The sequence below is a fragment of the Nomascus leucogenys genome, chromosome X, assembly GCF_006542625.1.
Source record: "Nomascus leucogenys isolate Asia chromosome X, Asia_NLE_v1, whole genome shotgun sequence".
Classification (NCBI taxonomy): Eukaryota; Metazoa; Chordata; class Mammalia; order Primates; family Hylobatidae; genus Nomascus; species Nomascus leucogenys.
In genome coordinates, this window is record NC_044406.1 from 62,340,034 (window position 1) to 62,358,210 (window position 18,177).

The following is an 18,177-nucleotide window of genomic DNA, read 5'->3' on the forward strand; positions in this document are numbered from 1 at the left end:
ATACTTTGTCAGGTCAAAGTACAAATCTCCTGGGGAGTTGGAGTGCCAAGTGAATACTGTGGACTCCTCATAGAATTAGGGATAGCTTCCTTCTTCCTGCTTTGGCTTCCTGGCAAAACTCCAAAATCTGGTGCCAAGTACATTGTATCCTCCAAGGTTAAAGCCCTTAGAGAAAGGTGGTGGGGATTACTCTCCTGAGCCAGAAGTCGCTACAGTATTGTGTTTAATGCTTAGGTGTGGGGTCCTATCAAACTCTTGGGCTGAACTTTTTCTAGTGGCCTCTGATATTGGCCGGGAAGTTGCACTTGCTAGTTGCTTGGCAACGTGACAACTGCTCTGTCCTTGGGGTGTGAGATGACAATAGTGAAGGGATGTCAATGCTAATTGCAGTTTTTCTCATGGTGCTTGCTTTTCTTTTTCCCCAGTTAGTGGTCCCTGACTCTACCGCGGGGAGTGGAGCTAAGGGAACCCATCTCTGAGCCTGAAGCCCACTAGAACCCTTCACAATCTTTTCTAATGTGAACCCTCAGCTCCACCCCTTGTGTGTTGAAAGCATGTGCTATGCTTACCTCCCGCTGTGAAGGGAGAGTGGTAGGAAGGCAGGACTAGTCACTGGTCATTTTTCCAATTCCCCGGAAAAGAAAGTTTTGTTTTCTGTCACTAAAGCCCTTGCTCCCAGTCTGCAGTCTGGATACTGGGGTGCTGATGGGTGAAATCAGAAATGCACTGTCGACCCCCCAAAATAGGTAATGCTTATATGACTTGGTCAGGATTGTTCCGTTCCATGCTTCCAGCCCCCGCAGATGTGGCACTCCAGTGTGCGTGGGAAGCTGCTCTTTAGGCAAGACAGTTTCTTTGGAGAGCTTTATTTTTAGATTTCCCCTCTCCGCCTATCCTGTGTTAGAGTTCTCTCTGCCTGGGCAGGGGGAATGGGGCATTGGCTCCCGATATGGAGCACTCTTCCCTGGCTCAGGCAAGGGAATTAAAGGGATACATTCAGCTTAACTCTGGGGCGAGGGTGGAGACCATGACTGTGTCTAGTGAATCAGTTTATATAATATGCCCGTAACCTTCTCTAGATAAATTATCTGCATCCTCTGAGGAAAGTAGATGTGGTTAGGAAAATAGTAACCATTTGTGATCACTAGATTTAATCAGGGGCACTTAATGTCTCATGGCTAAAGCATTGAGCTGAGGCCCTTTGCTAAGCTAAGCCCTTTATCGGAACCTGGCTTGCTCTCTTCCCTTTTGTTCCTGCTTTTGGCCCTTCACTCTACACTTGGTTCCTTTTCTTCAGCATGTAAACATATTTAAGCTTCTTCCATTCTTAAAAAGAAGAAAATATCCCTTGATACCAATAGTCCCTTAAACTATTGTCTTGTATCCCTTTGCTTACTGCATTTGCCAAATTATTGGCCAGAAAACACTAGCTCCTCAAGATATTAGTAAGTATTGTGTGAAAAATCAGTGGTTTAGTAAGTTGGGCAAATGCAGGCTTAAACAGAGGAAAATGGGGCTCTTTCCTGTGATTAATCTCCAGGAAGGACTGTACTAGGCAGTGTTTCCCCAAAAGATAGAGCATGGGAGCCTTATTTGAGAAACCTATGTCAACATCCAGGTTGGGAAATGTTGGAGTACTTGCTGCTGCTTCAAATCACTTCTCTTTCACTAGCCCGAAAGGAAGCGTGCATCTGCTTTTCAGTGTGGTAGTGTGGCTCTGAGCAGCTCTGGAAAGCTCCAGGGGAGCAAAAGCCTGACTCTCTGTCAGGGATCAGTGGGTGACTTCTTAGTCTTCAAATTTAGTGACTGGTTCACTGGTTCTCTGACATTGTTCTGACCTCTTCACCACATTTGTTTCCATGAATTACCTGCTTTCTTCTTTAAAGACTCCCTTTCTACCCTGCTTACCATTCCTTAATACCTTTCATTAGCTTTGCCCCCCTACATGGCAATGTCATTTATTTTCACAGCTTCAAATCCTGACGTATAAATGACATTCCTGATCTCTTTACTGAACTACAGACCTGCATATCAACTACTTGCTGGACATGTGCATAAATAAAACTGCCCTCTCGGTGCCTCAAACAAGCGGCATGTACTTTCCTTATCTAAGTTAATTGCCTCACCCTATCATGTGGAAAAGGGATTAGATTTGTTCTGTCACCCAAGGCAGATCACTGCTCAACATAAGGAAGGAAGAGCTAATGATTAAAACTGTCTGAAAATGGAATGGACTGCTTCTGGATATAGTAAATTCGATCTTTAGTCACTCAAGGTGTTACAGAAGAGGCTGGGCAACCATTTGCCTGGGTGTTGCAGAGGGGGTTGAAACTAAAGCAATAATCTGAACATGATCTTCTCAAAAGCTTTCACTAGTTCCTCAGTGTCTTCAGGATAAAGAGGAACAAACATTTAGGGAACACATTGTTCATCAAGACCTTTGTTATTCTCTTTAAATGGCTTTTAATATCCCTTTAATAATCCTACAGAGTAGATATTATGATTCTCATTTTGCAGATGAGAAAACTGAGACTCCAGTTAGATAGCTAAGAAGTTCCAAAACTGGAACTTGAACCTGGCTGCTCTGACTATAAAGTGTGGTTCTTTCAGTGTTTCCCCAACTTCCTCATAGGAATCAGCTGGAATGCTAGTAAAAATACAGATTCCCAGGCTCCTTTTCTACTGCTTTGGATTCACCAGGTTTGGGAAAATACATGTGTGGTGGTTTTTTTTTTTTGATGGAGTCTCGCTTTGTTGCCCAGGCTGGAGTGGAGTGCAGTGGCGCGATCTAGGCTCACTACAAGCTCTGCCTCCCGGGTTCACGCCATTCTCCTGCCTCAGCCTCCCCAGTAGCTGGGACTACAGGTGCCTGCCACCACACTTGGCTAATTTTTTGTATTTTTAGTAGAGACAGAGTTTCATCGTGTTAGCCAGGATGGTCTTGATCTCCTGACCTCGTGATCCGCCCGCCTCAGCCTTCTAAAGTGCTAGGATTACAGGCGTGAGTCACCGCGCCCTGCCCGGGAAAATATATGTTTTTAACAAGCAATCAAGGCTGAGTGTGGCAGCTCACACCAGTAATCCCAGCACTTTGGGAGGCCAAGATAGGAGGATTGCTTGAGCCCAGGAGTTCAAGACCAGTCTGCACAACATAGTGAGCCCCCCTCTTAAAAAGTAAGATGTTTTTAATTAGCCAGGTGTGGTGGCATGTGTCTGTAGTCCCAGCTACTTAGGGAGCTGAGGCAGGAGGATCACTTGAGCCCAGGAGGTTGAGACTTCAGTAAGCTATGATCATGACACTGTATTCCGTCCTGGGTGACAGCAAGACCTTGTCTCTACAAAAAATTATAAAAAGTAAACATCACACTTACTTTAGCTCCTACTATGTAGAAAGCAGTAAAACACAAGACCGAGAATTTGGGCACAGTTGCAGGGTAGATTCAAGGAAGCAGCAGGTATGGTCCCTGCCCTCTGGCAGTTCACCATCTACCCAGAAAAGATTAAGCAGCAGGTGGTTAAAGTGAGGGAACCCTTTTTCAGTTTGGGTGTCACCTCTGATTCTTTTGGTGTCGCTTTCCCTGTGACATAATTATTTTGCTTTCCATCCCCTCCCCTGAGTATCTATCTCCCTTTGGTGTACATGGGTTTGCAAAGCTATTTTGAAGTAAATAACACCCTCTTAGAGCTGCAACAGGCTCTAACAGGTGAAACCCTAGGGAGCTGCAGCTGTACTAACCACAGGGGACATGGGGTTTGTAGAGCAGGGAGCAGGAGGAAGAAGGAAAGAGAGCAGTATTTGGAAAATGAAATTTGATTTTAAAGTCATCAGTGACTTATTTGGAAGGACCTTCCTCACACTTCACTATGCTAGAATCAGATCTTAAGTAGATGAGCACAGCACCTCAGTCTGCCCAGCCTAGGGCTTTTGCTCTGCTGGAGAATTTGCCTTGCCCACTGGAAGAGTCCACAGAAATAAACCTCTCTTGAACTTCTTGCTCAGGGTTGGGATGGGTAGGTGTGTTTAACTCAGACCATTCTGATGTGAAGGCAGTACAAAGACACTGGGTAAGTTAGAGTTCCAGGGATGACCTTGTTCTATACTTGTATTTAATTTAATTTAATTTAATTTATTGAATGAATAAAGGAAAGACCTTGTGCTCCAAAGGTTGCCAAGAGGCTCAAGAGTACAGTCGTAGAAATAGCTTTTGAAAGTCTGTTCGGGCTAGCCTGGCTGCATTCGTTGCAGCCACAGGACAGCATTCAGGTAGTTTGGGGGTCCTGGCCTCCTGACTGGCCATCTGCCATCTCAGTCGTCTTCCCACTCTAGGAAGGAAATCATGTTAGAGCATCTGTAGTCTTGATTCAAGAAACAATGTCAGACATATTGGCTTGGTCATTAAAGAAGGCTGAAGAATGCTCATTCCTGTCAACAAGCAGACATTAATTGTGCAACTACTCTGCTTTGCCCAGGGTGGTGCTTGGTGGAGCCTGACTTGGTCTTGTTTGTTAATGAGTTTCAATAGTGGATTAAGATGCCAATGGGGAAATATTGGCAGGCTTCACTATCTGATAGAATTTGGGGGTGGGGATAATATGCATTTTAAAAAGCAACAATAATGTATGTAAGTGTTCAGGGCTACCAGAGGGTGGGGCAGAGCTTCCTGCATCAGTGATTTCTAGAACTGCCTATTCCCAAACACTAGTCCTGGGCTTGCACTCATAATCCCTCAGCTCATCCTATCATCTGCAAGTGCCGTGAGCCCCAAACAGTCGCTCATTGCGGGCTAATTGGTCCTTGAATGCCTCTCCAACGTCATAATTGCCATAAGGCCTGACACTTTGAGACAGACAAAGGAGGAAGGTGCTCTTAACCTGCTCTCCATGCACCTTTCTTCAAGATACACCAGGGAGGCCCGATCACTCCTTTTGTGTTGACCCACACTGTGCCTGTCTGAGTGCTCGGGTTTGTGCTGTTAGGCTGCTCTTCAGAGGCTGCTGGAAATTTAACTCTCACTAAGGTCAAGGGCTGATGAATGACTGTTGCTTTATAACTTTCTGTGCATGCTTTATACAGACTGGGCAAGGGATGGGCTGCTTAGTCGTCAAATAATGTGTGCCCTTTATTCAGTACTTTCTGGCCAAAGGAATAAAGTGATATCTTAGGCCCCAGTTACTATGGGAGGGAACACTCTCAGGGTTAGAAACTAGGGAGTACCTGGGAGGGTCTTCTGTGGACACTCCATCCCCTGTAGCCAGGTCTCACCCACCATTCACAAGGATTCAGAATCCCACATGAAGCATAAGACATGGTCTCAGTTTTCAAAGGGCTTCCACTTTGGCGGTGTAATATGAAATATTAAAAAAACCTTGCAAGAATTAAATAGCAATAAGTAGAAAATATAAAGAAAGGTTGCTGCCAAATGTGGTAGCAAATATGGTATGGATTTAGAAGAATGAAATTTGGAGTGGGCAGGATCACAAAGCTGGGAGAGACTTGGGCTGGGCCTCAGAGGAGTTGCTGAGCTGGGTGAGGGGACTGACGGAGCATCTTAGGCTATAGACAGATGGCTCGAGCCACAGGTACAGAGGTGGGCACAATACTAGGTTATTTTAGCAGAAGAAACCCCTTGCCTTTGAGGCTATAGCGCTAAAATGCTGATTTGCTTTGCATCAAGAAACCTGCTTGACCAGTTTCCTTCTTAGTTACCATTTGCTTTGCGTTCCGGTTCATTAAGACATCACGGTGGCTGTGCCAAGTGCTTATAATTTCTCTGGATCTTTCCAACCCAAATCTTACAATTTAGGATCTCAACTGCAAGGACTTTTGCCTGATAATCTGTTTACTTTGAGCTGGTTATATTCTTGCTTTTCCATCCGGCAGAGAGGACTCAGCTGAAAGGAAGACTGGACAAAGTCCTCTAGAGCACATACATTATCCCTGTAGGTGGGCGCATGCATCCCTTCGAGGATATTTTTAAAGGTCACCTCTTAAACAACATTGTCTTTCAAGACCTTTGGAAACACTTTCTCCTTAGGGAGACAGGCAGCAGCCTTGAGAGCTAGAGTGCTGAAGATGAGCTCAAGAACTCAAACCTGCACATCCCCCGGAAGTTGCATCTGCTCTTCATGGTGGTATGACGGCTCTGGAAAGCTGCTTTGTAGCCTACCGTCACTTTGTCTTTACATGTCACATTTTCCCTGGGCTACACTCTTTCCCTTGCTCTTAAATAATGTAATATTTTTCTGGCCTGGCCTCGATGTTTGAAAAGTTGCAGGAATACCCAGGCTCTGGCTCTCCCTGGCTTCGTAGAGGTATGTGGCTATAACTAAGAAGTAACATATTCAGGGGCAGATCATCTTTCTTGTACATCAAGCACTGTGACTTCAGGCTAGGGATGGTAATATATTTCCATGAGTTTTATTCTCTCATGGCACAGTGTTTCCCTCTGATGTGACCAGTCCCTAACTTGGAGGCCTCAATGAAATTATTTTTATCTAAGTACAGAAGGAATAATGAGTTTTTGAGACTTCCTTCTACTCTCCCAACACATTATCTTGTCAGATAAGCTGAAACACACACAGATATGCACACATGTGCGCATGCGCGCGCACACACACACACACACACACACACACACACAGTGAGACCAGGGTGGCAGTTGGTTAATTGCAGCCTTTCTTTAGGTATTAAGAGACAAATACCTTTTGCTTTTTTTTTTTTTCCATGCTCACTCTAATTTTGAGTCAGGTTGAAATGGTTGGTTGCTATGTCATGTGGGCCTTGCATGTGTAGGATTTCCATCCTGGGACAGTGGTTCAGCCTGATTTGAAAGGGGAGTATCTGCCTTGACTTTCTCTAGTGCCTGCCCTAAGGATAAAAGGAGGAAGAGGAGGATATATCAGTGTTGTGGAGAAAGGTATTCCTTCTTCCTCTCATCAAGCCTACCACGAGGCATTTATTTGTGAGAGGTGCCAGTCCCTGTCACTTCATTAGGATTCCAGGGTGTTACTAAGACAGACTGTCACTGCTAGATGGCCACAGTTTAGCTGCTTCTTAAAGATCTTAGGAAAGCAGTCAATATTTTTTTAAAAATTATTAAGGTCTAATTTACATACTTTTTTTGATTACATGAAATATGTCTCATGGGAGAAGCTGTTTGACTTTAGTATGCTGGCCTACTCTCTTTTACTGGTTTTATTTCCACATGAAAGTTTAGCCTGATAATGGGATACGAAAGCTGAGGTAATGAAGTTGGTCCCATAAGGCCTTCTAAATGAATGTCAAACTCCTTAGCTGGACAGTGCAGGCTGTCCACAGTCAGGCCCCAACCTGCCATTCTCTGAGGCCCAGCCAGACCTGGATGCACGGCTGATCCCTGAAAATAACCCTGTGCTTCTTGCCTCCAGACCTTTGCTTACACTGTTCCCTTTAGCTGGAAGGACCTCTCCCCAGCTCTACCTTTTGAAATCCTAAATCTTCATTGAGAACCAATTCAAAAAGCAGTATCTCCTTGTGGCTTCCCCAAACTAGATGTGATCTGTACTCCCTGTGAATCCTTCTAGGCCTTGGTTTGTCCTCCTCTTGGGCTTCTTGCTACAACATCCTTAGTATACTATACCCTCTGTCACCTAGTAAGCTCCACAAGACAATAAACTTTGCTCTTGTATCTCCCATGTATCTAACACATACTCTGTGTAAAGAAGACTAAGTATTTTTTGTTTGAGACAGAGTTTTGCTCTTGTTGCGCAGGCTGGAGTGCAATGGTGCGATCTCGGCTCACCGCAACCTCCGCCTCCTGGGTTCAAGCAATTCTCCTGCCTCAGCCTCCCAAGTAGCTGGGATTACAGGCATGCACCACCATACCCGGCTAATTTGTACTTTTTAGTAGAGACAGGGTTTCTCCATGTTGATCAGGCTGGTCTCGAACTCCCAACCTCAGGCGATCCACCCGCCTCAGCCTCCCAAAGTGCTGGGATTACAGGCGTGAACCACCATGCCTCGCCAGACTAAGTATTTAAATAGTGGGAGAATGGTATTTTTCCACACATAGCTGAGTGAAGAATTAGCTTGTCTTTCTTTTTTTGAGACGGAGTCTCGCTCTGTCACCAGGCTGGAGTGCAGTGGCGTGATCTCGGCTCACTGCAACCTCTGCCTCCTGGGTTCAAGCGATTCTCCTGCCTCAGCCTCCCGAGTAACTGGGACTACAGGCATGCATCACCACGCCCAGCTAATTTTTGTATTTTTAATAGAGATGGGGTTTCACCATGTTGGCCAGGATGGTCTCCATCTCCTGACCTTGTGATCCGCCCGCCTCGGCCTCCCAAAGTGCTGGGATTACAGATGTGAGCCACCACGCCCAGCTGATAATTAGCTTTTTTTGAAAAAGCACATGTGAATGTGACTGTGACTTGGGCCTTATGAAATTTTCTGAGATAGAAGAGCCCTGGTCTGAGAGTCACCCAGTGTGCAGTTCTAGATGAGGCTGTGTGCATATCTGGGCCTGGCTTTCATTGTCTTTGAGGAAATTTTCTAGCTCAGTCAAACCAAATTTAAGCAGGAAAAAGAGGCAAAGTAGATTTAGAGAAAATCCACATTATGGGTTTGGAAAACAAATAAAAGTTATGACAAAGGAAGGGATTGTTGAGGGAATTGGGAATGTTTAGCCTGGTAGAGAAGATCTAGGAAAGACTCAGACTCATTAAATGCTAGAGCTGGAAAGAAACTTAGAGAGTATCTAAGGGATTTCCTTTATCAGATAGAAAGTTGGACAAAATGACCTCTGAGGCTTTAGCGGTCTGCAAAATTCTTTTTCTATTTGCAGTTCTGATTGATAGAAAAGGAAATTCTTGTTCAATTTTTTTGCATTCTCAACTGTGAATAATAGTCTAGTTCAGAATCTCAAACCTCAGATACTACATTTCTATGTCTTTTACAAAACCGTAGCTTAAAAAAGCATTGTCCATCCTGTTCATATTTCTTGTTCATTCAGTATTCATAAATTCATCAGACAAAATCCAGATAGACTTGGGTACCATTTTTTATTGGGAAATTAGAGTTAGACAACTTCCTTTTTGCCTTGTTTGCCAGGGAACTTAGAGCCAAACATGTTCCTCATGTGAAGTAAATGACTCAAACCAGTGCTTGATATATCTGCTTCCCCACTTTTTTTTAATTGACTTAATGTTTTTTGAAAATTGTGAAAGGAACACATGCTGTGGTTAAAAACATAAGCCCGAATAGTACAATTCCCAATGTGCAGAGTTAACTACTGGCAAAATCTTTTTGACTTTGATCTGTGTTTATATTGTTTTTACTTAGCTTGTGCTGTATGTGTTTTAATTTTTTTTGTTGTTTTATTTTGTTTTGGTTTGTTTTTGAGATGGAGTCTCAGTCTGTCACCCAGGCTGGAGTACAATGGCGCAATCTTGGCTCATTGCAACCTCTGCCGCCCGGGCTCAAGCGATTCTCCTGCCTCAGCCTCCCGAGTAGCTGGGATTACAGGCGCCCACCACCCCACCCAGATAATTTTTATATTTTTAGTGGAGACGGGGTTTTGCCACGTTGGCCAGGCACGTCTCGAACTCCTGACCTCAAATGATCTGCCCGCCTCGGCCTCCCAAAGTGCTGGGATTACAGTCATGAGCCACCCTACCCAGCCAGAAGTAAACTGTTACATTAATTTTATTTGAACCTCAGATATTTTAAAAATTACAAACAATTGGATTCCCAGCATGGAGAAAACATGTTTACATCAACTCTATATACTTCAGCTTGTTACTGCTATTGCCAAAGGTCAAGCATGGTTCTGGGAAGTGCTGAAATGTATCTTGTGTTTTAAACTTACAACCAGTAAACTCTGCCTTGTAATCTTCTACAAATTCATCCTAACTCCCCTAATTCATTTTATTTTATTTATTTATTATTTATTTTTTAGACAGAGTCTTACTCTGTCACCCAGGCTGGAGTGCAGTGGCACAATCTCGGTTCACTGCAACCTCTGCCTCCCAGATTGAAGCAATTCTCCTGCCTCAGCCTCCCGAGTAGCTGAAATTACAGGTGCCCGCCATCACGCCCGGCCAATTTTTGTATTTTTAGCAGAGACGGGGTTTTACCATGTTGGCCAGGCTGGTCTCGAACTCCTGACCTCAAGTGATCTGCCTGCCTCAGCTTCCCAAAGTGTTAGGATTACAGACGTGAGCCACTGCGCCCGGCCTCCTAAATTCATTTAACATCTTCCTTCCTTCCCTCACCAAACTAATTTGTGCTTAATTCAAGTTCTGTTCTTTTCCTTACTATATTTGTTCTAATCTTTGAAACCCATAATGACATCCAGTGCTTCTCATTGTCACTGAGAATGAGGTTGCTTCATGATGCTCTTCTTAGTAGGAGTGGCTGACAGAATGTCTTCCTTGCTTTAGGAAATGCAGGACTCAGGCAGTGAGAATGCATTCAGTTTTGATTCTGTCACATATAGCCTGGAATGCACCTCTCGGACAGCACCTCCTTGTCTGCTGCCTCCGCCATTCTCCTTACTGCTTTGAGTGTGTAAATTGAGGGGAAAAAAGGGCTTTTTGTTAGAGTTTGGGTATTTTCATTTTCAAATCATCTGAGACTGATTTTTAAGAACTCTGTTTCAAGAACTTTAAGCAGTAGGTGGGTATTTCACTCTTCATGGTTTTACTACATCCTATCTCATCTGGGCTTGCATATGGTAAGATAGTGTGTTTTACTTGCAGCTTCCAACTGAGCCAAAGGCCACAGTATTGCAGGTAGAAGTCAAAGTCTTGGAACTAGATTTTGAGTTGTGTGTGCAAAGGTGTGAAAACACCTCTATTAACAGAGAATATGAAGAAGACAGCCTAGACTGAAGGTAGAAAAATACAAACTTCTCACTGAAATCACTCATTTGTGGTGACTCCATATGAAGACAGGTTCCACTGGATGTGAAAAGTAGAAACTTTTTTTTTTTGAGACGGAGTCTCGCTCTGTCGCTTAGGCTGGAGTGCAGTGGCGTAATCTCGGCTCAGTGCAACCTCCACCTCCCAGGTTCAAATGATTCTCCTGCCTCAGCCTCCCGAGTAGCTGGGACTACAGGCGTGCGCCATCACACCCAGCTAGTTTTTGTATTTTTAGTAGAGATTGGGTTTTACCATATTGGCCAGGCTGCTCTTGAACTCCTGACCTCAGGTGATCCACCCGCCTCAGCCTCCCAAAGTGCTGGGATTATAGGTGTGAGCCTCTGCGCCCGACCTCCTAAGGCTCTTTTGATGTGTCACTCCTCTCAGATTTCCAGGGGCCACTAGGTCATGTCTACTCAAGGGCTTCCAAAATTTGCTTCAGACCTTTATTTCCAATACCATTTCCTAGGACTTCTAGCAGCAGCCAAGCTGGTGTCCTTTTCCATAAGCCTGGATTTTATAGCTCTCTCCCCACCTTCTCCCACCTTCCCTTTTATTTCTTTACTCTGCATCATTTATAGCATGTCACAACAGCATGTCTTGTCAGAAGACCTGGGTTTTGTCCCAGGTTGGTTAGATGTATGACCTAGGTCAAACTATTTTTCCTCCCTGAGCCTCTGTTTCCCCATATGTAAGAGAAAGAGACCGCACTAGGTGACTTCTAGGGTCCCATTGGTCTTTTCAACCCTACCATTGTGTGCTTTTTCTTTGGCCGCCCGAGGACATAGGGCCCTTTCTTTAGTGCTTCAGGAGTGTTTACCAGTCATTGTTTGGGATTGTAGTTAACATTTTTTTGTCCTCTCTTTAGCTACTTTTTGAAGATATGTTTGTGAACTGAGAAAGCTCCCTGCTAGAGCTAGTTTCCTAGGAAGTGGGTGAGGGAGAGGGCTATTGAGCGAGTTCTACTTTGGACTTTTATCTTGCATCCAGAAGCCAAGAGGAGATGGGGTTTGTAAAATATTTTCTCTATATGCTTCTTGTTGGGAGAATGAGATGTTTCTTTGAAAGGGGGTGCATATTTACAATTTTGGCTCAGAAAGAAGGATGTGGTCTCCTGGAGACATCCTTCTAGTATACTGAGAGGCAGCTATGTCTGTGCTGTTTGGGTTGGCCTTCCATCTTTTCAAGGTGCCAGTGTCTTGGCATTTGGGGTTGGATGATCACTTCATCTTTCACTGTGACTTTCAGGGCCCTGTTTGATTATGATCGGACTCGGGACAGCTGCCTTCCAAGCCAGGGGCTCAGCTTCTCTTATGGTGACATTCTGCATGTCATTAATGCCTCTGATGATGAGTGGTGGCAGGCAAGGCTGGTGACCCCACACGGAGAAAGTGAGCAGATCGGTGTGATCCCCAGTAAGAAGAGGTGAGTCGTCATGATCATGAGCAAGGCCTTTCCTGCCCTCTTGCTGGTATTTCTTTCTTGTTTTCCTATTAGAAGTTTCTTGAGAGCAATGTTTGTGCCTTGATTCCTTTTTGGTAGAGTCGGTACTCAACATGGTTTTTACTCAGTGAGCCAATAAAATGGCTGCTGTGCCTGCTGCAACCCACTGCTGAGACCATTTACTGGCAGTAACAGGACTTCTTTCTGATTCCAAAACAGGGTGGAAAAGAAAGAAAGAGCTCGATTGAAAACTGTGAAGTTCCATGCCAGGACGGGGATGATTGAGTCTAACAGGGTAAGTGGGGATCCCCAAGGAAATCAGCCAGTAGGTAAAGAGGGGTGAGAAGCTTGGAGTTTAGTCTGATGTGTAGGAGAACTGGGGAGCACAAAAGAAAATCTCTTTTTCAGGGGGCTGGCTCTGTCCTATCAGAACATTGACTGCTTTTCAGAAAGCAGAGAGGGAGCTCTTAAAGTCCACAGCCAGTTTGTGCTCCTTTCCCGTGGGTACCGGCTCTTGAAGATGTGTTGGAGTTGGACTGTCTGGAAGGCTGACTTGCTTGGGGAAAATGAAACCACTCGTGGGTGTCTCCCTGGCTATAGATCCTGTCAGAGCATCCAGCCAAGAAGCCCAGCCCCAGAGCTCCCACCTCCCTTCAGACCACCTGAGGCAGGAGGGCTCTCCATTCACCCATTTTTTTCTATGAGCTTCACAGGCCAAAGAACTTCTGGAGCAGTAGAGGGAAGAGAGACATGGAGTAGATGTGTATATCAGTGGTACCTTAGGGCATGTGTCCAGGAGGCTACAGTGACCTTTGTTCTTTAGGAAGTACCAGTGAGTGTTATGAGTGTCTGGATTAGGTAGAAACCTCTAACATCCCTACAACATTTTCTTGTAAACATGATTTTCCTCTTACATCAACTTTCATTTAATCTCATAGACTCCATTTGTGAGAGATGGTCTTTTATTTAGCTCACCATTGTCTCCATTTTAGTTTTTCTTGCATGCTTTAAAATCCATTGTTCTGTTTTTTTTTCTTCTGTCCTTCCCCTCCATCTTCATGTTCTTTCACAGTCGATCAAAACGAAACGTAAAAAGAGTTTCCGCCTCTCTCGAAAGTTTCCATTTTACAAGAGCAAAGAAAACATGGCCCAGGAGAGCAGCATACAGGAACGTAAGTAGCAGCAGAGTCCAGAGAGCAGGCCGTCTGCAGCCCCGTCCTCTCATCCTCAGTTGCCCTTCCCTCAAGAGAAGCCTGGGCAGGGCCATGTGTGGCCTCGTGCCTGCCTGTGTGCGCGTGCACCTGCTTATCTACAGAGTCAGGGCAGAAATTGGTCTACCTAAGGAGATGTTGGGTTTTATTTGTCCTGCTCCTCAGTTAGAATGAATGTTGGAGGCACTGAGGTGGGACTGGTTCCAGGGTCAGCCTCCAGGAAGTGCCTGGCACTAGCAATGGAAGTGCCAGACAGAGCTCTGCTGTGGTGGTGAGGAACGGTTTTTCAGCTAGAGTGTCAGGGTCAGGAAAATGGTTTTTCAAGAGAACAAGGTCTAGGGACTCAGTGTTGCTCTCCTGGTTTCTTCCTCTTGTGTTTTCTTTCCCTTAACTTCACTCATGTATGTCAAGAGAAGAGCCTTTTCTTCCCAAGATCCCTGGAGTTGGGGCTACTTCTGGAATCCCACGCACGTGCATAAGCATACAGGATATCCACACAACTCTCAGCAGACTCGCTGTCATCCTAGAGTGCCTACAGAGCCAGTTTTCCCAGGAGAATCCTTCCTGCTTAAATGAGTTGACATGGAAGGAGTGTTGCTCCACATTGTTAAAATAAAGATCTATTGAGAAACACAAAGTTGGTTCGGTAGGAAGAGCAGTCACACTGAGCTAAATTCAACAGAAGAAGAAATTAATCCTGATAAATCTTCTTGCTCTACCATGTGCCTCAGCAATTAACTGCTCCAACCCTAACCTTAAACACCAGGTCTGGCTTGAAAAATGTCTTCTCACTTGTCTCATCATGAATAGTAAACATCTCTCATTTACCAGTGACTCCTCTGTCTTACATGGAGGGATCTTGGGGTCTTGGGCTGTTGGGGCTGGCAGGAGACTGACTGGTTCTGATAGGAAATGTCCTTCTGTCAGGCCAGCTTGGTCCACGGTCATGGTATGTGTAAGTCGTTGCTATCTGGGGTGGTACCTGGTGGACAGAAGGGTGCCCTCATCTAGATGGCAGCCACGGCTCATCATCCTGGAGTAGTTCAATGAGAAGCCATAGACGAGGTGGCTCTGCTCATGAGCACTTAGGAGACAGCCTGAGTCAGAGGCCTGAGGTGATGTCACCGTAGTTTCATCAGATGAGTCCCAGAGTCCCTCCATGCCAAGCCCAGCCTGGGGAGGTGTTCATTGCTCAGTGGTCCCGCCTGGTGGGCGAGGAGGGGTATCTATTGGACGACAGAGTTGAAAGTGCCTAGTGCTTCTCCAGAAGCTGAGCTCATCCCCCAAGATCTTCCTGGCTCAGGGCAGCTTTGGAGGCCACACCCTACACCATGCGAAACTTTTCCTGAAGGGTTTGAACAGAGTGAATCAGTATTGGGCAAAAGCTTCTTGAGGTGATGGCAATTCTATCTGCCTACCTGGCACACGTGGACATTTGCTCTTTCATGCACTGCAGAGGGAAATGGTGATTTCAGGGGCAAACAGAGACCTGGGCTCCACAGCCAAAATTTGGTCAAAGCAGGTGCTCTAAGCCTTGGAGTGTCACCTGTCCTGTCCTGTTGGCCTACAGCTGTAGACACCTCAGAAAGCTAGTCTACTCCAAGGCCCTCTGGCAACGAATTGGGCAGCATGAAGTCTTGATGTCTTATCTGCCCTGGGATGTTCTTTCTGTGGCAAAGTTCCTGGCCTCACTATAGTGCTAGGTCTTCATGGTGTTTCATAATTCTGTCACTAGTGCTCACCTACCTCTGTATTCTTCCTCCCCCCTTGTCTTTTTCTCTATTTTTTCTCTTCTCCCCAAATCTCTCCCTCTCTTCCATTCCCTCCCATCCCTTCCCCTTCCCCCCTCTTCTTCTCCCCGTCGTCCTCTCTTCGCCCTTGCTGTCTGTGAAATCAGGACTTCCCGGGGTTAAGTGACGATTATTATGGAGCAAAGAACCTGAGTAAGTCCAACTTACACACCGTTCACTGTACTTGTGGCATGAATGGAGATAGTGGGGGTGGGGCTATTGGGGACGTGGGTGAGGGTGAAGGGTGAGGGGAGGGCAGTGTTTGTGAGCACTCTGACATCACAGCAGGAAGAAGTGCATGTGGCTCCATATGTTACATGTTTGCTCTGGATCCCTAGTACCCAAATAAGTCCCTATCATTCATGCCTTTGTTTACCTTTTGCTACTCAAAGTGGGAGGGCGTGAGCGTGGCGTCCCACCTTAGAAGTGAAGTGGGCTTGAAATGTTTCTCCAAGGTAACCACTCAGCTAATCTCTAGCCTATTGTTGAAGGGAGGGGTGCCTGCTGGTTGGATTCTTCTCCCAGTGATACCACGCTAAAGAATTGGGTGTAGGAATTGCAGGTCTTACAGTCCTCTAACTAGGGGCAAGGGTACTGTGACCCCCTTTTCCCAACCTGCATCTGGGATGTCCCAGCAGATGCAGGGCCTCAGCAAACAGCTGCCGGTTGGTTTCCCACAGAGCACCTGTAAGGGGTTGAGCTGGTCTGCTAAGGGCCTCAGCACCATTTATGGACCATATATAGTTAGTGCTTTATCTCAGGAAAACTCCAACCTCATTTTCCTTTCTGGAAAAGAATCCTGGAGTGGAAAATGAAAAAGACCTAGATGATGAGGCCTTAGTGGCCATCCTGCTGCGTGCAAGGGTGCACAGACACCGAATGGGTTCTGTCAGCATATACTCTCCTTCAATAAATAATAAAGGCCAAAGGCAAAGGAGTTGCCTATGGGGATTGTTCAGGAACTAGCCATGTGTGGCAACTCAGCCAGTCCTTTCTGGGGGGCCACAGCATATCATGGTCTGGAACAGTGTGGTCTTGGCTGAAATGAGCAGCATCTCTCTCCATAGTTTGGTGTGTCCGTGTCTCATCTTCATTCGCATGTCATCTTGGATGGGCTTTGTTTGTGTCTCCTATGAGCGCTGCTCCTCCGCTTGAGCTTTCTTTTCCCTCACCACTAAGAGATGGGCAGATCCCAGCTGTGTGAGACAGGAGGGCTGTCTTGTCCTCAAGGTGTTTTTGTTGGTTTTGTTGTCTGTGTTTTGACATATGTGTCTGGTGGTGGATGGAGGTGCTTCCCCTCTCACCACTGAAGCCAAGCTCTCCTGCTTTGGAGTGGTGGCAGGAAGGCTGGGGAGCCCACCAAATGGTCAGAGTGGCGCTCCCTGGTGTCTGCTTAACGCTCCAGCGTTTGGCCTCTTAGTTGTGGAGTGCCACATGGTTCTGTACTTTGGGGGCTCTGTTGGGCGGGGGACACCCATGAGCAGACAGGTCCCTGGACTTCTCTTTGCTCCTGTCACTGTCTTTTCTTTCCTGTTGTTAGCCTTGGGAGATGCATTTTGAAATGAGATTTGGAAACCATCCAGGTCAATTTGTTTGATTCAGATGAAGAGGATGCTGCTGAAGGAAGTATGGCTTGTAGTACATAGGGAGGGACTTGGCAGACCAAGAGGGCTCTGGGGACAAGTACGAGAGGGCCAGGGGCTCAGGATTGGAGCTGTGCCTCCCAGTTGGTAGCCTGGATGTGGCAGGCCTGCTGTGGCCTGACTCAGTTGGCAGCTCAGTGTCTCGCTCCTGGAGCATTTGAGTTTTGTGCTGCATGTGACCTCTCAGTGGTGTGTTCTGAATTGGAGTCTCTTTCTTGTTGGCTTGCAGAGGGAGTGACATCCAACACCAGTGACAGCGAAAGCAGTTCCAGTAAGTGTGTGTCATTCCTTCCATGTTGTGTAGCTCCACCGTGTATCCCAGCCATCCTCATTCCAGTGTCGCACAGCTGCCACTGCTGCTCAGAGACTGGTGCTTCTTTTAGCCATGTACACTTTGAGATCCTGGAAATGCTGTGGCCAGTTCATTCTCCTTATGGGTTGGGGTTCACCCCATGGATTAAAGGAGAGTATAAGCCCTATGGTTCTGGCCAGGACCTGACTTAAAAGCATCCCTGGCACTGGGAAGGGTAAACTGCCAAAGAGTAAATCCCTGCCATGGGTACTGTGGGCCATAGGTGCTGCCAGGTTTATAGATTTGCTCAGAGACCAAAAGAAAAATGGCTCCTATAGGACACTGCCCTAAATCTGCCTTTCCAGGTCATTAGGACTTCTTTGCCTTTGGGGCCAGTTAAAGGATCAGGTAATTGCTAAGTTCTCCTTGGGAGATCCTGTGACCAGACCAGAGAAACCGTAATTCAAACCTCATGAACTTTGGGAGCACTGGTCTTTCAGGAGCTATGGTGGCTAGAAGCCTTGTAAAATCTGCCCAGGAGTCTTAGGCTCAGAAGAAGCCTTTTAGAAAGCATTGTGTGCCTTGATGCAAATATCACTGTCTTCCCTGGGACTGCCATCAGCCACTTTGGGACCTCCAGGTACCCAGCACCGAGTGGCTTGACGACTGTTTAGGAAAACCTCAACATTGCTAGGCTCGACATGGAGCTCCATCAGGAAGAGACAGCAGGTTCAGCATTGCTCTTAAAGGGCACTGGGGACCTTAGCAGAGCCATGTGCCACTTTTCTGGATGCTGCTTCCAATGCAGGAGGTGGGTCAGTAGACCTTTAAAAGGGCAAAGTTAGGCTGCAGCTTTGGGGACCTGGGTGTGTGCCCTGACTCCCCTGCATGTAGATGAA

At 46.1% G+C, this 18,177-nt stretch overlaps 1 protein-coding gene across 4 annotated transcripts in view; it reads left to right on the forward strand.

Annotated features, from left to right (window-relative positions):
• The window catches only part of DLG3 (discs large MAGUK scaffold protein 3), a 62,213-nt gene that overhangs the window by 36,680 nt on the left and 7,356 nt on the right, over window positions 1-18,177 (forward strand). For 2 of the 4 annotated variants that reach the window (XM_030806937.1, XM_030806939.1), the window contains 4 exons: window positions 12,148-12,324; window positions 12,562-12,637; window positions 15,451-15,496; window positions 17,216-17,257. In XM_030806937.1, the coding sequence (XP_030662797.1) occupies window positions 12,148-12,324; window positions 12,562-12,637; window positions 15,451-15,496; window positions 17,216-17,257 (341 nt within the window). Of the gene's footprint in view, window positions 1-12,147; window positions 12,325-12,561; window positions 12,638-13,414; window positions 13,515-15,450; window positions 15,497-17,215; window positions 17,258-18,177 lie in introns of all 4 variants that reach the window. The other 2 variants (XM_030806940.1, XM_030806938.1) reach the window with 2 other exon arrangements.